The 15247-nt window shown below is 47.6% G+C and overlaps 1 protein-coding gene across 1 annotated transcript; it reads left to right on the forward strand.

Annotated features, from left to right (window-relative positions):
- Positions 1-287: 287 nt before the first annotated feature.
- golga3 (golgin A3) lies at positions 288-15247 on the forward strand. Its single transcript, XM_080533029.1, has 21 exons — positions 288-420; positions 1165-1958; positions 5433-5541; positions 6200-6506; positions 6834-7036; positions 7141-7278; positions 7405-7566; positions 7658-8026; positions 8148-8225; positions 8762-9025; positions 9518-9612; positions 11375-11591; positions 11683-11826; positions 11916-12113; positions 12235-12351; positions 12936-13075; positions 13271-13403; positions 13749-13871; positions 14091-14255; positions 14370-14533; positions 14774-15247. The coding sequence occupies exons 1-21, from the start codon at positions 331-333 to the stop codon at positions 14964-14966; spliced, it is 4203 nt and encodes a 1400-aa protein (XP_080389155.1). The 5' UTR covers positions 288-330; the 3' UTR covers positions 14967-15247.

A 15247-nucleotide genomic window follows, 5' to 3' on the forward strand; every position in this document is an offset into this window, starting at 1 on the left:
ACACAAGTCACTAACATGATCAACATTATATTAAGGGACTCGGGGACTTCTAACTCTTAACGCTTTTTGAGGACCGGGTTGCATGCAGCTTCACACACCTAACCATCGGTGGGATAACAATGTCATACAAAGTCTCATGATAGAGTTTAAAGATGACTCTGAACCGAGGGGACAAAGTAGACAGGCATATAGTTTTGGATATCTCTCTCAAATGAATCGGTGGCTTTGTATGACAGTGTTCTTTGTGGCATGGTGCGGTGAGGACGTTCCCTGTTCCCTTTGGTTGATAAACGTCGTCCCTCTCTAGCTTCTCTGGAGCCGTCGTTGGAGATGGAGAACGAGGAGAAGATCCGCCTGGACGCCCGCCGCCGCCTGGAGGAGCAGCTGAAGCAGTACAGAGTGCAGAGGCACAAGGAGAGGGTGAGCGGGCGCTGGCCATGCACGTGGGCAGTCTCAGGCGGACGTTTATCCGGATAAAGCTGTCAGTGGGGTGGAGAGTTGACTCCAGGCTGCCGCTGAGTCGACCCCAGCTTGACTTAAGCTTCACGTCCCTAGCTTTGTTGCTTTCTGTTATCAAAGACGGACGTTGATGAATTACGGTTAAATGTTTCGGCGGATTGCAGTCCTGAATGTATCCTCATGCCGCTCTCTCTCTCTCTCCTCTGTCTCATCTCTCCTCTCTCTCTCTCTCTCTCCTCTGTCTTCTCTCTCTCATCTGTCTTCTCTCTCTCATCTCTCCTCTCTCTCTCTTCTCTCTCTTATCTCTCCTCTCTCTCTTCTCTGTCTTCTCTCTCTCTCTCTCTCTCTCTCTCCTCTGTCTTCTCTCTCTCATCTGTCTTCTCTCTCTCATCTCTCCTCTCTCTCTCTTCTCTCTCTTATCTCTCCTCTCTCTCTTCTCTGTCTTCTCTCTCTCTCTCTCTCTCCTCTGTCTTCTCTCTCTCATCTGTCTTCTCTCTCTCATCTCTCCTCTCTCTCTCTTCTCTCTCTTATCTCTCCTCTCTCTCTTCTCTGTCTTTTCTCTCTTATCTCTCCTCTCTCTCTCTTCTCTCTCTTCTCTCTCCTCTCTCTCTTCTCTCTCTTCTCTCTCTTCTCTCTCATCTCCTCTCTCTCTCTTTATCTCTCCTCTCTCTCTGTCTTTCTCTCTCTCTTTCTTCCTTCACACAGTCTCACCGCTCCACCCCGAAGAGCCACCGGTTCAGCACTCTGGACCCGGAGCTGATGCTGCACCCCGAGGCCCTCCCCAGAGCCGGCAACATCTCCATGAGCACCGAGTACTCCTTCATGAGGACCAGCGTTCCCCGAGGCCCCAAGCTGGGCAGCCTGGGCCTCCCAGCAGCAGCAGCCAAGGAGAGGAAGTCCAGATCCCCCCGCCCCAGCAAGATCCATTCCCTGGCCGACTACAAGACCCCCGAGACAACATCAGGAGGGGGCGGGGGCGGGGGCGCGGGCGACGGGGTCAGAACGTCAGCAGACTCCTCCTCCTCCATGGGCTCCTCCTTCCAGTCCTCCATGAGCTCCGTCTCCACGCTGAGCTCCGTGTCCACCCTGTCCGAGGTCAGCGTGACGTCCGAGGTCGGCGGCTCCTATTCGGAGGCGGACGCCGCCCAGCAGCAGGGGTCCTTCCCCCCGCCCTCGCTCCAGATCGGCGATAACGTCTCGGAGGCGGACGGCAGCGAGTCGGGGGGGACGCGGCTGGATGGGAACGACAGCGACAGCTCGTCCTACAGCAGCGTGTCCACCAGGGGGACCTACGGGACGCTGGCGGCGGCGGTGGCGAGCGGAGGCAGGCAGAGGGGGGGCGCGTACACGGTGGAGGGCCGGGAGATCGCCCCTGAGGCCATGGGCCAATTCCCCTCGCTGCAGGAGGTGCTGCAGGCGGCCAGCGACGAACGGCACCACCTGTTGGAGCTGGAGGGGCCGGGAGAACCGCGCAGCCGCAGAGACAGCTTCTCCAGCAGGTAGCACCAGAGCACAGCCTCAGTCATGCTAACAACACTGGTACACTAGTCAACATAAACACCAGCCTCAGCCATGCTAACAACACTGGTACGCTAGTCAACATAAACAGCAGCACACAGACCCAGAAATGCTAACAACACTGGTACGCTAGTCAACATAAACACCAGCACACAGACCCAGAAATGCTAGCAACACTGGTACGCTAGTCAACATAAACACCAGGGGGCTATTCCACGAAGCTCTATAAAGTTCTAAGCCTCGATAAAGTTCTAAGCCTCGATAATGTTAGCTTGCGTTCGGTTCCATCAATGTGGCTCAAATAATTCGCTGCTTGGTTGAGCTCCTTCTGAGTCAGATATAATTAGCCTGGTCGCGACCAGGCTAAAACACAGGCTATAGTAAGACGCGCGTCAAAAAAGGCTCACAGGCGGAAACTAAACCCCGAACGACAGTTCCTCATGTGTCTTTTAGGAAATATTAGTTCCCACTTCACACGAGATAGATAGATTAGATAGTTTGACTGTGTGATAGATAGATAATTTGATAATTTGAAAGTGTGATCGATCGATAGATAGTTTGATTGTGTGATAGATAACTAGATATTTTGAAAGTGTGATAGATAGATAGATAGATCGATGGATACATAAATTAAAAAGTGTAAAAAATAAAATAAAATGAATAGGTATGTCTATCAACTTGCATTGCTGTTATCACAGCTGTCTGGTTGGCGCAGTGGTTAAGGCAGCCGGCTGGAGTCCCAAAGGTTGCAAGTTCGAGACTTGACTAAGTATTATTATTTTATTTTTTTTACATTTAACCGAAGCCTTCATGCAAAGGCTTCAAACACCATTGTAATCGTGTCAGTTCTTGTAAATTAGCCTGCACCATAATTTTATAGCCTACATACTTTTTTAGATGAGATTTTAGATTAGATTCAGACAACGAAATGCAGTAAAAAGTGCGTCTGAAGAGGGATTCGAACCACGTCTAAAAATGACAAATAAATCCTGTGGCAGCGGTCGATACCACTAGGCCATTGTGGCGATATGATGGTTTGTAGCCTGCTGCTGATATCACCACAGTAGTAATATTCATTTATTAAAATATGAACATATAACAATAACCGGGGCTAGTATGACCTACGCATTTAATCGGTCAGCAATTTCTTGCCAAACCATTTCCCTCGCCTTGTTAATTGCGGCAGTATTGCACTATTTTACATCTTATTTTTCCGTCTTCATAAAAATCAATAATTCGGAATGCTGCGCAAATGTAGTACCCCTGCAGAGTGGAGTATCTTCATTTCGACAGATCGACTCTTCGGGGCTCTTTATGTCTGCGTGCACGCGCCCATATCGAAGATTTGTAAGCCGGTGTTCTGTGAACACTGATGACACAAGCCTGATCCTCGTTCGAGGAATCACCTGAGGCTTGAATTCCAATCTCGAGTTGCCTGATCGCCGCATTTATTTCAATCGCCGCTATACTGATCCACCTTTAGTGGAATGGCCCCCTGCACACAGACCCAGAAATGCTAACAACACCGGTACGCTAGTCAACATAAACACCAGCACACAGCCTCAGCCATGCTATGAACACTGGTACGCTAGTCAACATAAACACCAGCACACAGCCTCAGCCATGCTAAAAACACCGGTACGCTAGTCAACATAAACACCACCCCCAGCCATGCAAAAAAAACTGCTATGCTAGTCAACATAAACACCACCCCCAGCCATGCTAAAAACACTGGTACGCTAGTCAACATAAACACCAGCACACAGCCTCAGCCATGCTAAAAACACCGGTACGCTAGTCAACATAAACACCACCCCCAGCCATGCTAAAAAAACTGCTATGCTAGTCAACATAAACACCACCCCCAGCCATGCTAAAAACACTGGTACGCTAGTCAACATAAACATCAACACAGAGCCCCAGCCATGCTAAAAACACTGGTACGCTAGTCAACATAAACACCAGGGCCCTATTCCACTTAGCGAGATTATCTTCTAATCGGCGATAATATTCTAATCTGCGATAATTTCATCTTGCATTCGGTTCCATCAATGTGGCTCAAATAATTCGCTGCTTGGTTGCTATGCAACCAATCCTTCTGAGTAATTCTGGTCGCGAGCAGGTTTAGAGGTTGGTTTAGGTAATACGTGCATCAAAATTGTCTCACAGGCGGAAACTATATCCCGAATGACAGTTCCGTCAAGTGTCTTTTAGGAAATATTAGTTCCCACTTTTTACGAGATAGATAGATAGACAGATAATTTGATATTTTGAAAGTGTGATCGATCGATAGATAGATAACTTGATATTTTGAAAGTGTGATAGATAGATAGATAGATAGATCGATAGATAAATATCGAGATTTGAGATTTGATTTAAGTGATTATTATTTTTTATTTTTTTTCATTTAACCGAAGCCTCATGCAAATCGATTTACAATAGATATATCTGTCTAAGTGAATCATCTATCCATCAGTAATCATAAGAAAAAATAATCTATGCCAAATCCAGGGTCCAGTTAGAAGAACATCATTTACTACTCAGAAAGGCTTCAAACACCATTGTAATCGTGTCAGTTCTTGTAAATTAGCCTGCACCATCATTTTATAGCCTACATACTTTTTTAAATGAGATTTTAGATTAGATTCAGACAACGAAATGCAGTAAAAAGTGTGTCAGAAGAGGGATTCGAACCACCGTCTTAAAATGACGAATAAATACTATGGCAGCGGTCGATACCACTATACCATCGTGACGATATGACGGTTTGTAGCCTGCTGCTCATATCACCACAGTAGTAAATATTCATTTATTAAAATATGAACATATAACAATAACTGGGGCTAGTATGACCTACGCATTTAATCGGTCAGCAATTTCTTGCCAAACCATTTCCCTCGCCTTGTTAATTGCGGCAGTATTGCACTATTTTACATCTTATTTTTCCGTCTTCATAAAGATCAATAATTCGGAATGCTGCGCAAATGTAGAACCCCTGCAGAGTGGAGTATCTTCATTTCGACTATCGGCTCTTCTGGGCTCTTTATATCTTCGGCCACGCGCCCATATCGAGGATTTCTAAGCCGGTGTTCTGTGAACACTCATGACACAAGCCTGATCCTCGTTCGAGGAATCACCTGAGGCTTGAATTCCAATACCGAGTTGCCTGATCGCCTGATTTATTTTTATCGCCGATATACTAATCAACGTTGGTGGAACAGCCCCCAGCCCCAGCCATGCTAAAAACACCAGTACGCTAGTCAACATAAACACCAGTATACAGCCTCAGCCATGCTAACAACACCGGTACGCTAGTCAACATAAACACCAGCCCCAGCCATGCTAAAAACACCGGTACGCTAGTCAAAATAAACACATCGCTATTGCACATCGCACGCCTTCATCTTGACTCCCGGTAAACGCATTAGGTAACTCTTCCTTTTTTTTTCCGTCAGTGTTTCGTTAGAGAGCTCGGTGATGGGCCATGATGAAGTTCTCCAGGTGATGAAGGAGAAGATGAGGCTGGAGGGCCAACTGGAGTCTCTGTCATCTGAGGCCAATCAGGTAACTGCTACCCTGGCTAACACTTCTCTAGCTACCCTGGCTAACACTCCTCTAGCTGACTAGAATGAATTCAGTACACTTCTTACTGGCATCCACTTACATCCAACACACACACACCCATATATCTCAAGATATCTTATGGAACTTTTGGTCCTTCTTTCATTAGAGCTCATTAGACCACGCAATGCTTTAGTTAAAAGGCTAACAAACGGAATAAGCCAAATAAGCTATTGCTCGTCTGTGGGAGGGTGTACCGCTATCGGTCCAGTTGGGTCGTTTCTTGACTAGTATTTCTGTCTATTTAGAGGGACCCACCTCGCTCAAGAGCTCCCCTAGAGTAGTATCGGCTCTCACTCCCTCTCCATCCCCTCTTCCCCTCCGTCTCCTCTTCCCCTCCATCCCCTCTTCCCCTCCATCCCCTCTTCCCCTCCAAACCCTCTTCCCTTCCGTCCCCTCTTCCCCTCCATCCCCTCTTCCCCTCCATCCCCTCTTCCCCTCAAAACCCTCTTCCCCTCCAAACCCTCTTCCCCTCCGTCCCCCCCGTCCCCTCCATCCCCTCTTCCCCTCCAAACTCTCTTCCCCTCCAAACCCTCTTCCCCTCCGTCCCCTCTTCCCTCCATCCCCTCTTCCCCTCCGTCCCCTCTTCCCCTCCGTCCAGGCCCTGAAAGAGAAGACAGAGCTGCAGGCCCAGCTGGCCACCGTGAACGCCCAGCTGCGAGCCCGTGAGGAGCAGGCCAAGGCCAGCCAGGACAAGCAGAGCTCCTTGACCACAGAGGTGTCCACCCTGCGCCAGAGCTGCTCCCAGCTGGAGAGGGCCATGGTGGAGCTGCAGGGCAGCCTGGAGAGCAGGAACGCCAGCTTGGCCTCCCTAGGCACCGACCTGCAGGTGGCCGAGGAGCAGTACCAGAGGCTCATGGGAAAGGTGGAGGAGATGCAGCAGACAGTGACGTCCAGGGACATTGCTGGTGAGTGACCGGGAGAGAGCCCCAGAACAGACTCTTACCCCTGCTACGACTGGTGGATAGATGGTTCACTTACTTAGTCAAATGTATTTGTTGTAAGTCGCTTTGGATAAAGGCGCCTGCAAAATGCCAATAGTGTAAATGTAAATGTTACCCAGAGCGACATACATTTTTTGTATAATATGGTCTCATACACCGTATATACTTCTAAAAATTCAATATTTGAATTTTGAGCTCTATTTACAAAGAATTCTAGATTCTATATGTCGTTTTGAGTTGTATACACATGTTTTGTGAACCACTATGTTCTGGGCTCCATCGACTCTCCAGTCCAGGAGTTCCGTCAGCAGATGGGTGGTCTCCAGAGCCAGCTGCAGCAGGTCCAGTTGGAGCGCAACACCCTTCAGAGCCGACTGAAGACCTCCCAGGCTGAGATCGACTCGCTGCAGCAGGTCCGCCAGTGGTACCAGCAGCAGCTCGCGCTCGCACAGGAAGCCCGTGTCCGGCTCCAGGGTGAAATGGCCGACATGCAGGTACGGATGTCTGTGAGAAGGGTTCTACTGTCTACAATGTGTCCTATTCCCTGAGATGTTACTTCGTGAACTCGGTGACATGTCAACATTTTGTCTTTGTGCAGGCTGGGAAGATGACCCAGATTGGTGTCCTGGAGCATCTGAAGGTGGAGAACGTGACACTAAACCACCAGCTCACCGAGACCCAGCACCGTTCCATCAAAGAGAAGGAGCGCATCGCTGTCCAGCTGCAGAGCATCGAGGTTGGTCCCCTCAAATGAGCAAACCCCCCCCCCCCCCCCCCCCAAACCAACAACATGATTTTGGGCTTCAAGAAGGTTTCAAGACGCTTGAAAGTGTTGAGCAGTGTGTCCCTTCCTTCTGACTAGGCTGACATGATGACCCAGGAGGCTGCCTATCAGCAGATCCAGGATGCCAAGAGCATGGTGGAGGAAGATCTCAACCACAAGCTGGAGGAGTTTGAGGAGGAGCGGGAACACTTGCTCAAACTGGCCAACACGGCTAGCTCTCTGGAGAGGGAGCTTGAGCAGGTAAATAACGTTGTTTCTTTCTTGTCGTTAGTTAGCATAAGCTAATTTTAGCATAAGCTAATTTCACCTCTCCTTACCCCCCGCCCCCCAGATGAGGTTAACCCTATCCCAGAAGGACCTGCAGTTGGAATCCCTCCAGAAGGAGCACCTGGAGCTGATGAGGCAGCTGACGGGCACTCAGGAGAGCCTGCACACCAAAGAGCTGTCCATCAACCAGCTGGAGGCCCGCTACCTGGAGCTGGAAACCCAGCTGGCTGAGCTGCAGACGGACTCCAACGCCAAGGACGACTCCATCCAGTACCTGCAGAACGAGAAGATCGTCTTGGAGGTGGCCCTCCAGGCGGCCCGCGCCGACAAGGGCCAGCTGGACGAGGACGCGGAGCGGCTGGGCGAGGACGTGCTGGTGGCGTCGGACGTCCTGGACCAGCTCAGACAGGAAGTCCAGGTCAAAACCTCACAGGTGAGGGCCTCGGCCACACTACAAGCGACACTAGATTACACTCCTCGTAAGGCAGAGAGAGATGAGATGTTTGAGATGGAGTTTAAAGTAACCTCTATCTGTTGTTGTTGTTTTTTTTTAGATTGAAGCTCTGCAACAGGACAACGATACGCTGAAGAAACAAGCTCAGAAATTAAAGGAGCAATTCATGCAGCAAAAGGTATGTCTCACCTAGGGATGCTCCGATTTATCGGCCACCGATTTAAATCGGCCGATTTCACTCCAAATGACGTTTTTTTTTTTTCCTTTTTTTTTTTCCTGGGGAAGACAGATAACTGAACAGAAAACATAGGAGGACGTAACAGTATGTAAACCATGAAGGCCACGTTTATGATGTCTTTTATACAGCCATATCGACTGACTTGGGCTTCAGGCCCTAACTGGGTGATAGGCCAGACCTTTACTATGCGATAAAAATGGGTCTGCGTTTGCTTGGTGCCTAATGGATAAAAACTTTTGTCTAAAAAGCAAAAAATATGTAGGCTATCCAGTCAGTAGGCCTACAGTTATGTATTTTTAAAAAAATCGGTATCGGTTGATCTTGAGGAAAGAAATCGGTGATCGGTATCGGCCCCAAAAATCCAGATCGGAGCATCCCTAGTCTCACCCACATTCTGTATCTAGGTTTTAGAACTTTCTTTCTAGACACACGTACCCAGTAGTACTCATGAGCCGTTTCATCCGCCACTCTCCAAGGTCATGGTGGAGGCGTACCGGCGGGACGCCAGCTCCAAAGACCAACTGATCAACGAGCTGAAGTCCACCAAGAAGCGCCTGGTGTCTGAGGTGAAGGGGCTGAAGCAGGAGCTGTTGAGCGCCCAGGGGGAGAAGCAGAAGGCTGAGCTGGAGCAGACGCGCCTGCAGAAGGAGGTGGTCCGCGTGCAGGAGCAGATGAACAGTCTGGAAGCCCACCTGCAGTCAGTGAAGACCGAGAGAGACCAGCTGGAGGTCCAGTTACAGGTAAACACAACTTGAAGCAATCAGCTGGCCCAAGCTTGGGCTGATTATTTTGTAGTATGATGAACATGCTGCTCGTCCGACATTTTGTGTGAGGCTTTTTTTTCAGGGTATCCGCAGTGTCTTGAAAAGTATTAAAAGTTGTTAAATACATTTTGGGAAAATCAAGACTTTTCACGATTTTATGAGGTCTTGAATTTTGTAGGTATTTTTCTGAATTACCGTAGACTCTGTCCAAAGAGTTTGAGTCGTAAAAACTTTTAGTAAAAGTTTGTGAATGTATTAGTTTTATTAAAAAACAAAGATGAACCGGACATTCTGTTGTATGATAGTGGTCTAGTCTATTGCAAACTCCAACTGTTAAGTTAAAGGTGTCACTGATGTAAACGGAAACACAGGTCTTTGACACGGTCTTTAAAAAGTCTTAAAAAGGTATTGAAATTACTCAAGATTCCTGTATATACCTTGTTTTTATAATCGGGTGTCTTTCCACAGTCTATACAGATCGACCAGAGTCAGCTGGCGGCTGTGGCGGAGGAAAACGAGGGTCTGAGACAGCAGGTGGAGCAAATGCAGGGAGAAGCCAAAAAGTGAGTCACTCAGCCCAGACCTCTGGAACTAGTTTGGTTCCCATAGTGATTCCCCAAGCTGATCATCACTATTATGAATCTTTTATTAATCTTTCTTTCTAGATGCAGTGTTTCCTCCAGGAATTTTTACAATGGTGGCGGGTGGGCGTGACCGCGCGCGCAGCGCGCGCGGTTTTTTTCGCGTGCACACGCATGAAACGCGCACGCGCGCTCAAAACAACGTTTTTTTTTTTGTTTTGTTTTTTTCCTAATCACAGCCAAAACTAGAGGATGGCCAAAAAAAAGAAAAAATGAATATACAGAATATAAACTTGTGACTGACAGTCACATACACACACAAAGATCATCAGCTATAATATAATACGAAGTAGGCCTACATGAGCACAAAAGCGGCTAACGTTACTGATTAACTGTTTACTGTAGTGCAGAGAGATGGTAGTCGTAGGCGGCGTATCAAATGACAAAGCTAAACGTTTAATGAAGGACATGAACGATTGTCAACAACACACTCAAGCAGTAAATAGAACAGTCTAAACAACTTGGGTACTACGGACGGAACAATAGTCTCAACCTATAGTTCCGTGCGTGAATTATGTCAACCCACCACATTACAGAAGTAAAATCACAGTCAGATGGAGCATTCGGTAAACAGCTGAGTATCAGCTGAGTTAAAGAAAACAAACTCTTACCTTTGATGAGACCCACATGAGCCCTGTTTTCCCGTACTTCTCCCGTGTGTCTCTTATTGTCCAAATGTTCCCTGAATTTTAGCTGCATGTTTTTCCAGCATGTAATTCCGTTGTCAATAAAAAAATCGTCTCCCCTTCTTTTCCCCTTGACAATACTGTGTCGTTGCTAAAGTGACGGCACATAAGAATCGTTTTTTGACTTGCAAATGTCTGCTAACGTAGCACTTGAAACTGGCGCCGTTCTCTGGACTGCAGCTGCTCCCGCGTTAGCATTAGCATCCATCTTTTCTTCTCCCTTCTCACCGTCACGAGCTCAAATGACACTTGTCGGCCGATCTAACTCTTAACACTCACTTACAGGACTTCTGACACCATGTCGTGTTATTCTATTAAACATACACGTGAGTCCTTCTGTATTTCAATGTAAGTGTCTTTATTTTAACTCGCTCTGTAAGCTCTACAATACCGGTCTCTTGTTGTCTCGTCGTAACCTGCCCACCTGACCTGGGGGGTATTCCATCAACGTCGCTAAAGGAAAATCCTGGCTTATTTTTGATAACTCTCGCGAGACCTATCAGAATATGCCTGGATATTTGTAAGAACTCTCGCGAGATTTATCAGACTAAACCTGGATTTTCCCTTTAGCGATGTTGATGGAATACCCCCCGGATGTCACTACGGTGGCCTGTACACAATAACAATAATACCACAGTTCACATTTAGACCAATCAGGAGCCCTTGTGTCACGTCGTCAACTGAATGTCATTAATCTGATTTTGGATCAGCGGTTAGAGAGAGATGGGCGTGGATTTAGGTGCACTTTTAGTCAACATCCATTATAGCGCTGATCTAGGATCAGATATATTTTAATCAGCTAAAATGTTTTTTTTGTTGTTGTTTTTTTGAGAACTTTTTTTTTTTTTTTTTTTTTTGGGACTGAATCAATTCGTGGCGGAGGAAATTCCATCGTGGCGGCCCGCCACCAATAAATGCATGTAGAGGAAACACTGAGATGAGTCTTTTCATTCGGACTGCACCCTTATTAGCTTCCCTTGTCTTCCCTTGTTTCTCAGGGCCATATCAGAGCAGAAAGTAAGAATGAAGCGCCTAGGAACAGACTTGACCAGTGCGCAGAAGGACATGAAAGCCAAGCACAAGGCTTATGAGAACGCTGTGGGCATCCTGAGTCGCCGGCTCCAAGAGGCCTTGACTGACAAGGAGACCACCGAGGCGGAGCTGGTCAAACTCAAGGCCCAGGTCTCAGATGGAGGCAACAGCCAGGCCCTGCAGGTACTGTACTGCACGGGGATACCCTCGTGACAACGTATCACAGCTCTCTACACAAACGATTCTTACATGAATACCTGTGTGCTTCTTCCAGGATAAGATCGAGGCTCTTCAGAATGAGCTGCAGGCGGTGAGCCACAGCAAGGCCATGCTGGAGAAGGAGCTCCAGGAGGTCATCTCCCTCACCACCACTGAGCTGGAGGAGTACCAGGAGAAGGTCATGGAGCTGGAGGATGAGGTGAGACCCTGTGGACTGGCTAAACTCCCAATGTGCCTATTGTGCTACTTCATTACATGAGTCATCAACTGTTGTGTCTTTGTCCACAGCTTCAGGAGGCGCGGTGCTTCAAAAGGAGGATTCGGAAGCTGGAGGATGCTAATAAGAAACTTGCTCTTGAGCTGGAGCACGAAAAAGGGAAGCTAACGGGCCTGGGGCAGTCCCATAATACACTGCGGGAGCATGCCAATATTTTGGAGACTGCTCTGGCCAAGAGAGAGGCAGACCTAGTCCAGCTCAACCTGCAGGTGATAGTCCTTTAACAGCAATGTCCACTGATCATTTCAATAACTTCACATAGTTGTACATACTTTACTACATACTACGGTACATGAATGTGTTATTGATCTGGCTTGCCCGTCCCTGCAGGTCCAAGCTGTATTAAAACGCAAAGAGGAGGAAGACCAGCAGATGAAACAACTGGTTCAGACCTTACAGGTTGCCTTGGAAAAAGAAAGGGCTAAAGTCAAGGACCTGAAGGAACAGGTAAAGGCTTCCAGGCCATTCCCATTTCCCACATAGTTTTCAATAAAAATATTCCAACTTACCACATGCATACACGCCACTGTGCTGTCCCTCCAGGATGGTATTTTGGTGATACCTGTGGCCAGAAATGCTTGATTTCACTCGGCTTCTCTGAAATGTTGCGAGATAATGTGCAATGGTTTTGATTTTGATAATGTTAATTTCACTTAAAGCGATACAATGTCCTGTGCTCAGTTACACATTTCTTTTACAACTTTCTCTTTCTCTGTTTCTGCACTAAACAACGGTAGTGTGAAACATTGAGAAATAGTTTGGCGCAGTCTATAGCTGATATTTTTGTAGGCAAATAAGATTTGTCCGTAATCAATCGTCCACCATCAGCTTCACATGAGAACATGCTGACAGGGGAAAATATGTGGTGATATGTGGTCTGGTTGGACCGAATTATGCGATAACCCTTGCAAAATATGCATGAAATGGTTGGTTTTGTATTTAATTATGCTTGCGTAGAATGGGGTAATCCTGGAGGGACTGACTGTGTCGCCAGACTGCCTCGTTGGGTAACTGTGAGTTTTGTCCTGTAGGTGGCAGCAGCGAAGGCGGAGGCTGCCCACAACAGACGGCACTACAGGGCAGCCATGCTGGAGCTGTGTGAGATCAAGAAGGAACTGCAAGCCAAAGAGGAGCTGGTCAAAGCACTGCACAGCGAGGCTCACAAACTCCAGTGAGTCAACAGTTTACACTTTGGACTATTACGATGACGCAGAATGGATGACGTATCCGACCAGGTTGTGGTCGACCGAATTTGGACAGCTGGTCTGCGGTGGGATGCTCTGTTGATATAGAGCAGGAATAACATTGTTTTATGTTAGTTGACTCTGGTCCTTGTTTATTCATTCTCGTTCGTCTTCCTTTGCAGGGCTCAGGATGAGAAGCACTCTCAGGAGGTGTCTCGCTTCCAGGAGGAGCTGTCGGAGGCCCACTCGCAGCTCCAGATCCTGCAGAAACAGCTGGAGGAGGAGCTGGACAAGCAGCCCCTCACCAACCAGGAGGTAGGAGGCTTACGCCACCACACCGTGGACCAACGCCCAATGCAATGGGCTGGAGCGTGTGTTGTGAAGATTCCGATTCAGAAAACGATTGTCCCAGTCTTGGGCAATGTGGTTTGCAGCTATATAAAAGACATCGCACATAAACATAACAAAACCATTATATGAACAAACCAAATCGAATAAGCAAGGTATACAAACATAATAATTGTTGTGCAGTGTCATTGATAGAAGGGCAACGTTGAGTCAGTCAGTGGGAAGTACATACAGTAGCTGTTCATCAGTGTGGATCTGGCCCTGACCACAGAGATCACTGGCTCTCACTCCTGACTGTGAAATGTCTCTCAGGTGGAGGACTTGAAGTGGGAGGTGGAGCAGAAGCAGAGGGAGATCGAGGCCCAGAAGCAGCAGCTGGAGATGGTGGAGCAGTGTGGCAACAGGGAGCTGGACACCTTACAGACCGCTCTGCAGGTGAGAGAATACTCAGATGGTAGAACACACATCTGCAACAGGCCTGGATGCTGATGTCAATCCGCATTGTGGCAGGCGCTGTTTTGCAGCCCTTGTCTTAGAGGGCAGCGAGGACAGATGGCAAGCGTTCTGCCTGGAGACGGAGGCATGACCTTCCCTTGCGTCACCATCGGTCATTTCTCCTTTTTCTTTTCTGACATCTTGATCTTTCCTCTTTAGGGAATTAAGGTTGAGCTGGAGACGGTACAGGAGGACCTGAATGGCACGAGGAAGGACAAGTTCATGCTGCAGGCCAAAGTGGGCGAGCTGAGGAACAGCATGAAGACGGTCCTGCTGCAGAATCAACAGCTCAAACTGGACCTCAAACAGAACCGACTGAGAAAGGTAAGCACCCGGGAGAGTGAGAAGAAGCTTTGAATTTGGAATGTCGTGTCCGGCACACACGTTAGCGACAGCGTTTTTAATGTTGCCGATGTTCCGTTTACAACGAAACAGCAGCGGATGGAGTTGAAGGGGGAGGGGAACCCGTCGAACCCAGTGACTCCGGTGAAGATCCCTGACTGTCCTGTGCCTGCCTCCCTGCTGGATGAGCTGCTAAAGCCCTCGGCCTCGGTCAACAAGGAGCCCCTCAATAACCTCCACAACTGTCTGCGGCAACTCAAGTAAGATTCGTTCTTTATTCTGTAAGCTTTTCGTTGCAAAACTTAAAGAAAAAAACCCTGAATTGTATAGCTCCTATTTTTGTTTAGTTTTTTTACTAAAAGGAAAGAGAAAGAGTAGAAATGTTTTAGATTTGTATCTCTTGCTGGATATGAAATGCAGTCGTTTCACATTTAGGAGGTGTTGTATAACACTGCAATACCACCAGGACTCTCAAATTGAATGTTGCTGTTTCCAATCAGGCAGGAAATGGACAGCCTTCAAAAGCAGATGGAGGAGCACACCGTCACCGTTCACGAGTCCATGAGCTCCTGGACCAGCGCCGAGGAGGAGCTGGCCCGACTTGGGGTTCTGGACAATGACTCAACTTCCACCCCCTTAAACAAAGGGATGGAGAAGAACGGTGCAGAGGAGGAAGAGGCCGAGCCATCGTAATGCAGAACTTCTCAGGCAGACCAGAGAGTGGAGTTTTATCCACAAGGGCACTTTTCTTTTCCTTTTATTTTTTTTATTTTTTTTAACCTACCCAACCTGTTTTTTCTATTTAATGTAATTTAATTTGTTCAACGAATGCTGCCAACATTTGGCATTATCCCATCAGCACAGACAAGTGCGTAAAGGAATACTCATACCATAGCTTTACTCTTTATTTGGAACCATGTCTATATTTTTGTTACGGCTTATTGTTCTATATATTTATTTACAATTCAGGAATT

Source organism: Nansenia antarctica (genome assembly GCF_963989245.1).
Source record: "Nansenia antarctica genome assembly, chromosome: 5".
Lineage (NCBI taxonomy): Eukaryota > Metazoa > Chordata > Actinopteri > Argentiniformes > Microstomatidae > Nansenia > Nansenia antarctica.

Excerpts from the sequence above, each read along its gene's own strand:
- golga3 (XM_080533029.1), top strand. The coding sequence starts at position 331 with ATGGAGAACGAGGAGAAGATCCGCCTGGACGCCCGCCGCCGCCTGGAG. Across the intron at positions 5,542-6,199 it reads TGTCATCTGAGGCCAATCAG|GCCCTGAAAGAGAAGACAGA; the intron begins GTAACTGCTACC and ends CCCTCCGTCCAG. Across the intron at positions 14,256-14,369 it reads AACAGAACCGACTGAGAAAG|CGGATGGAGTTGAAGGGGGA; the intron begins GTAAGCACCCGG and ends ACGAAACAGCAG.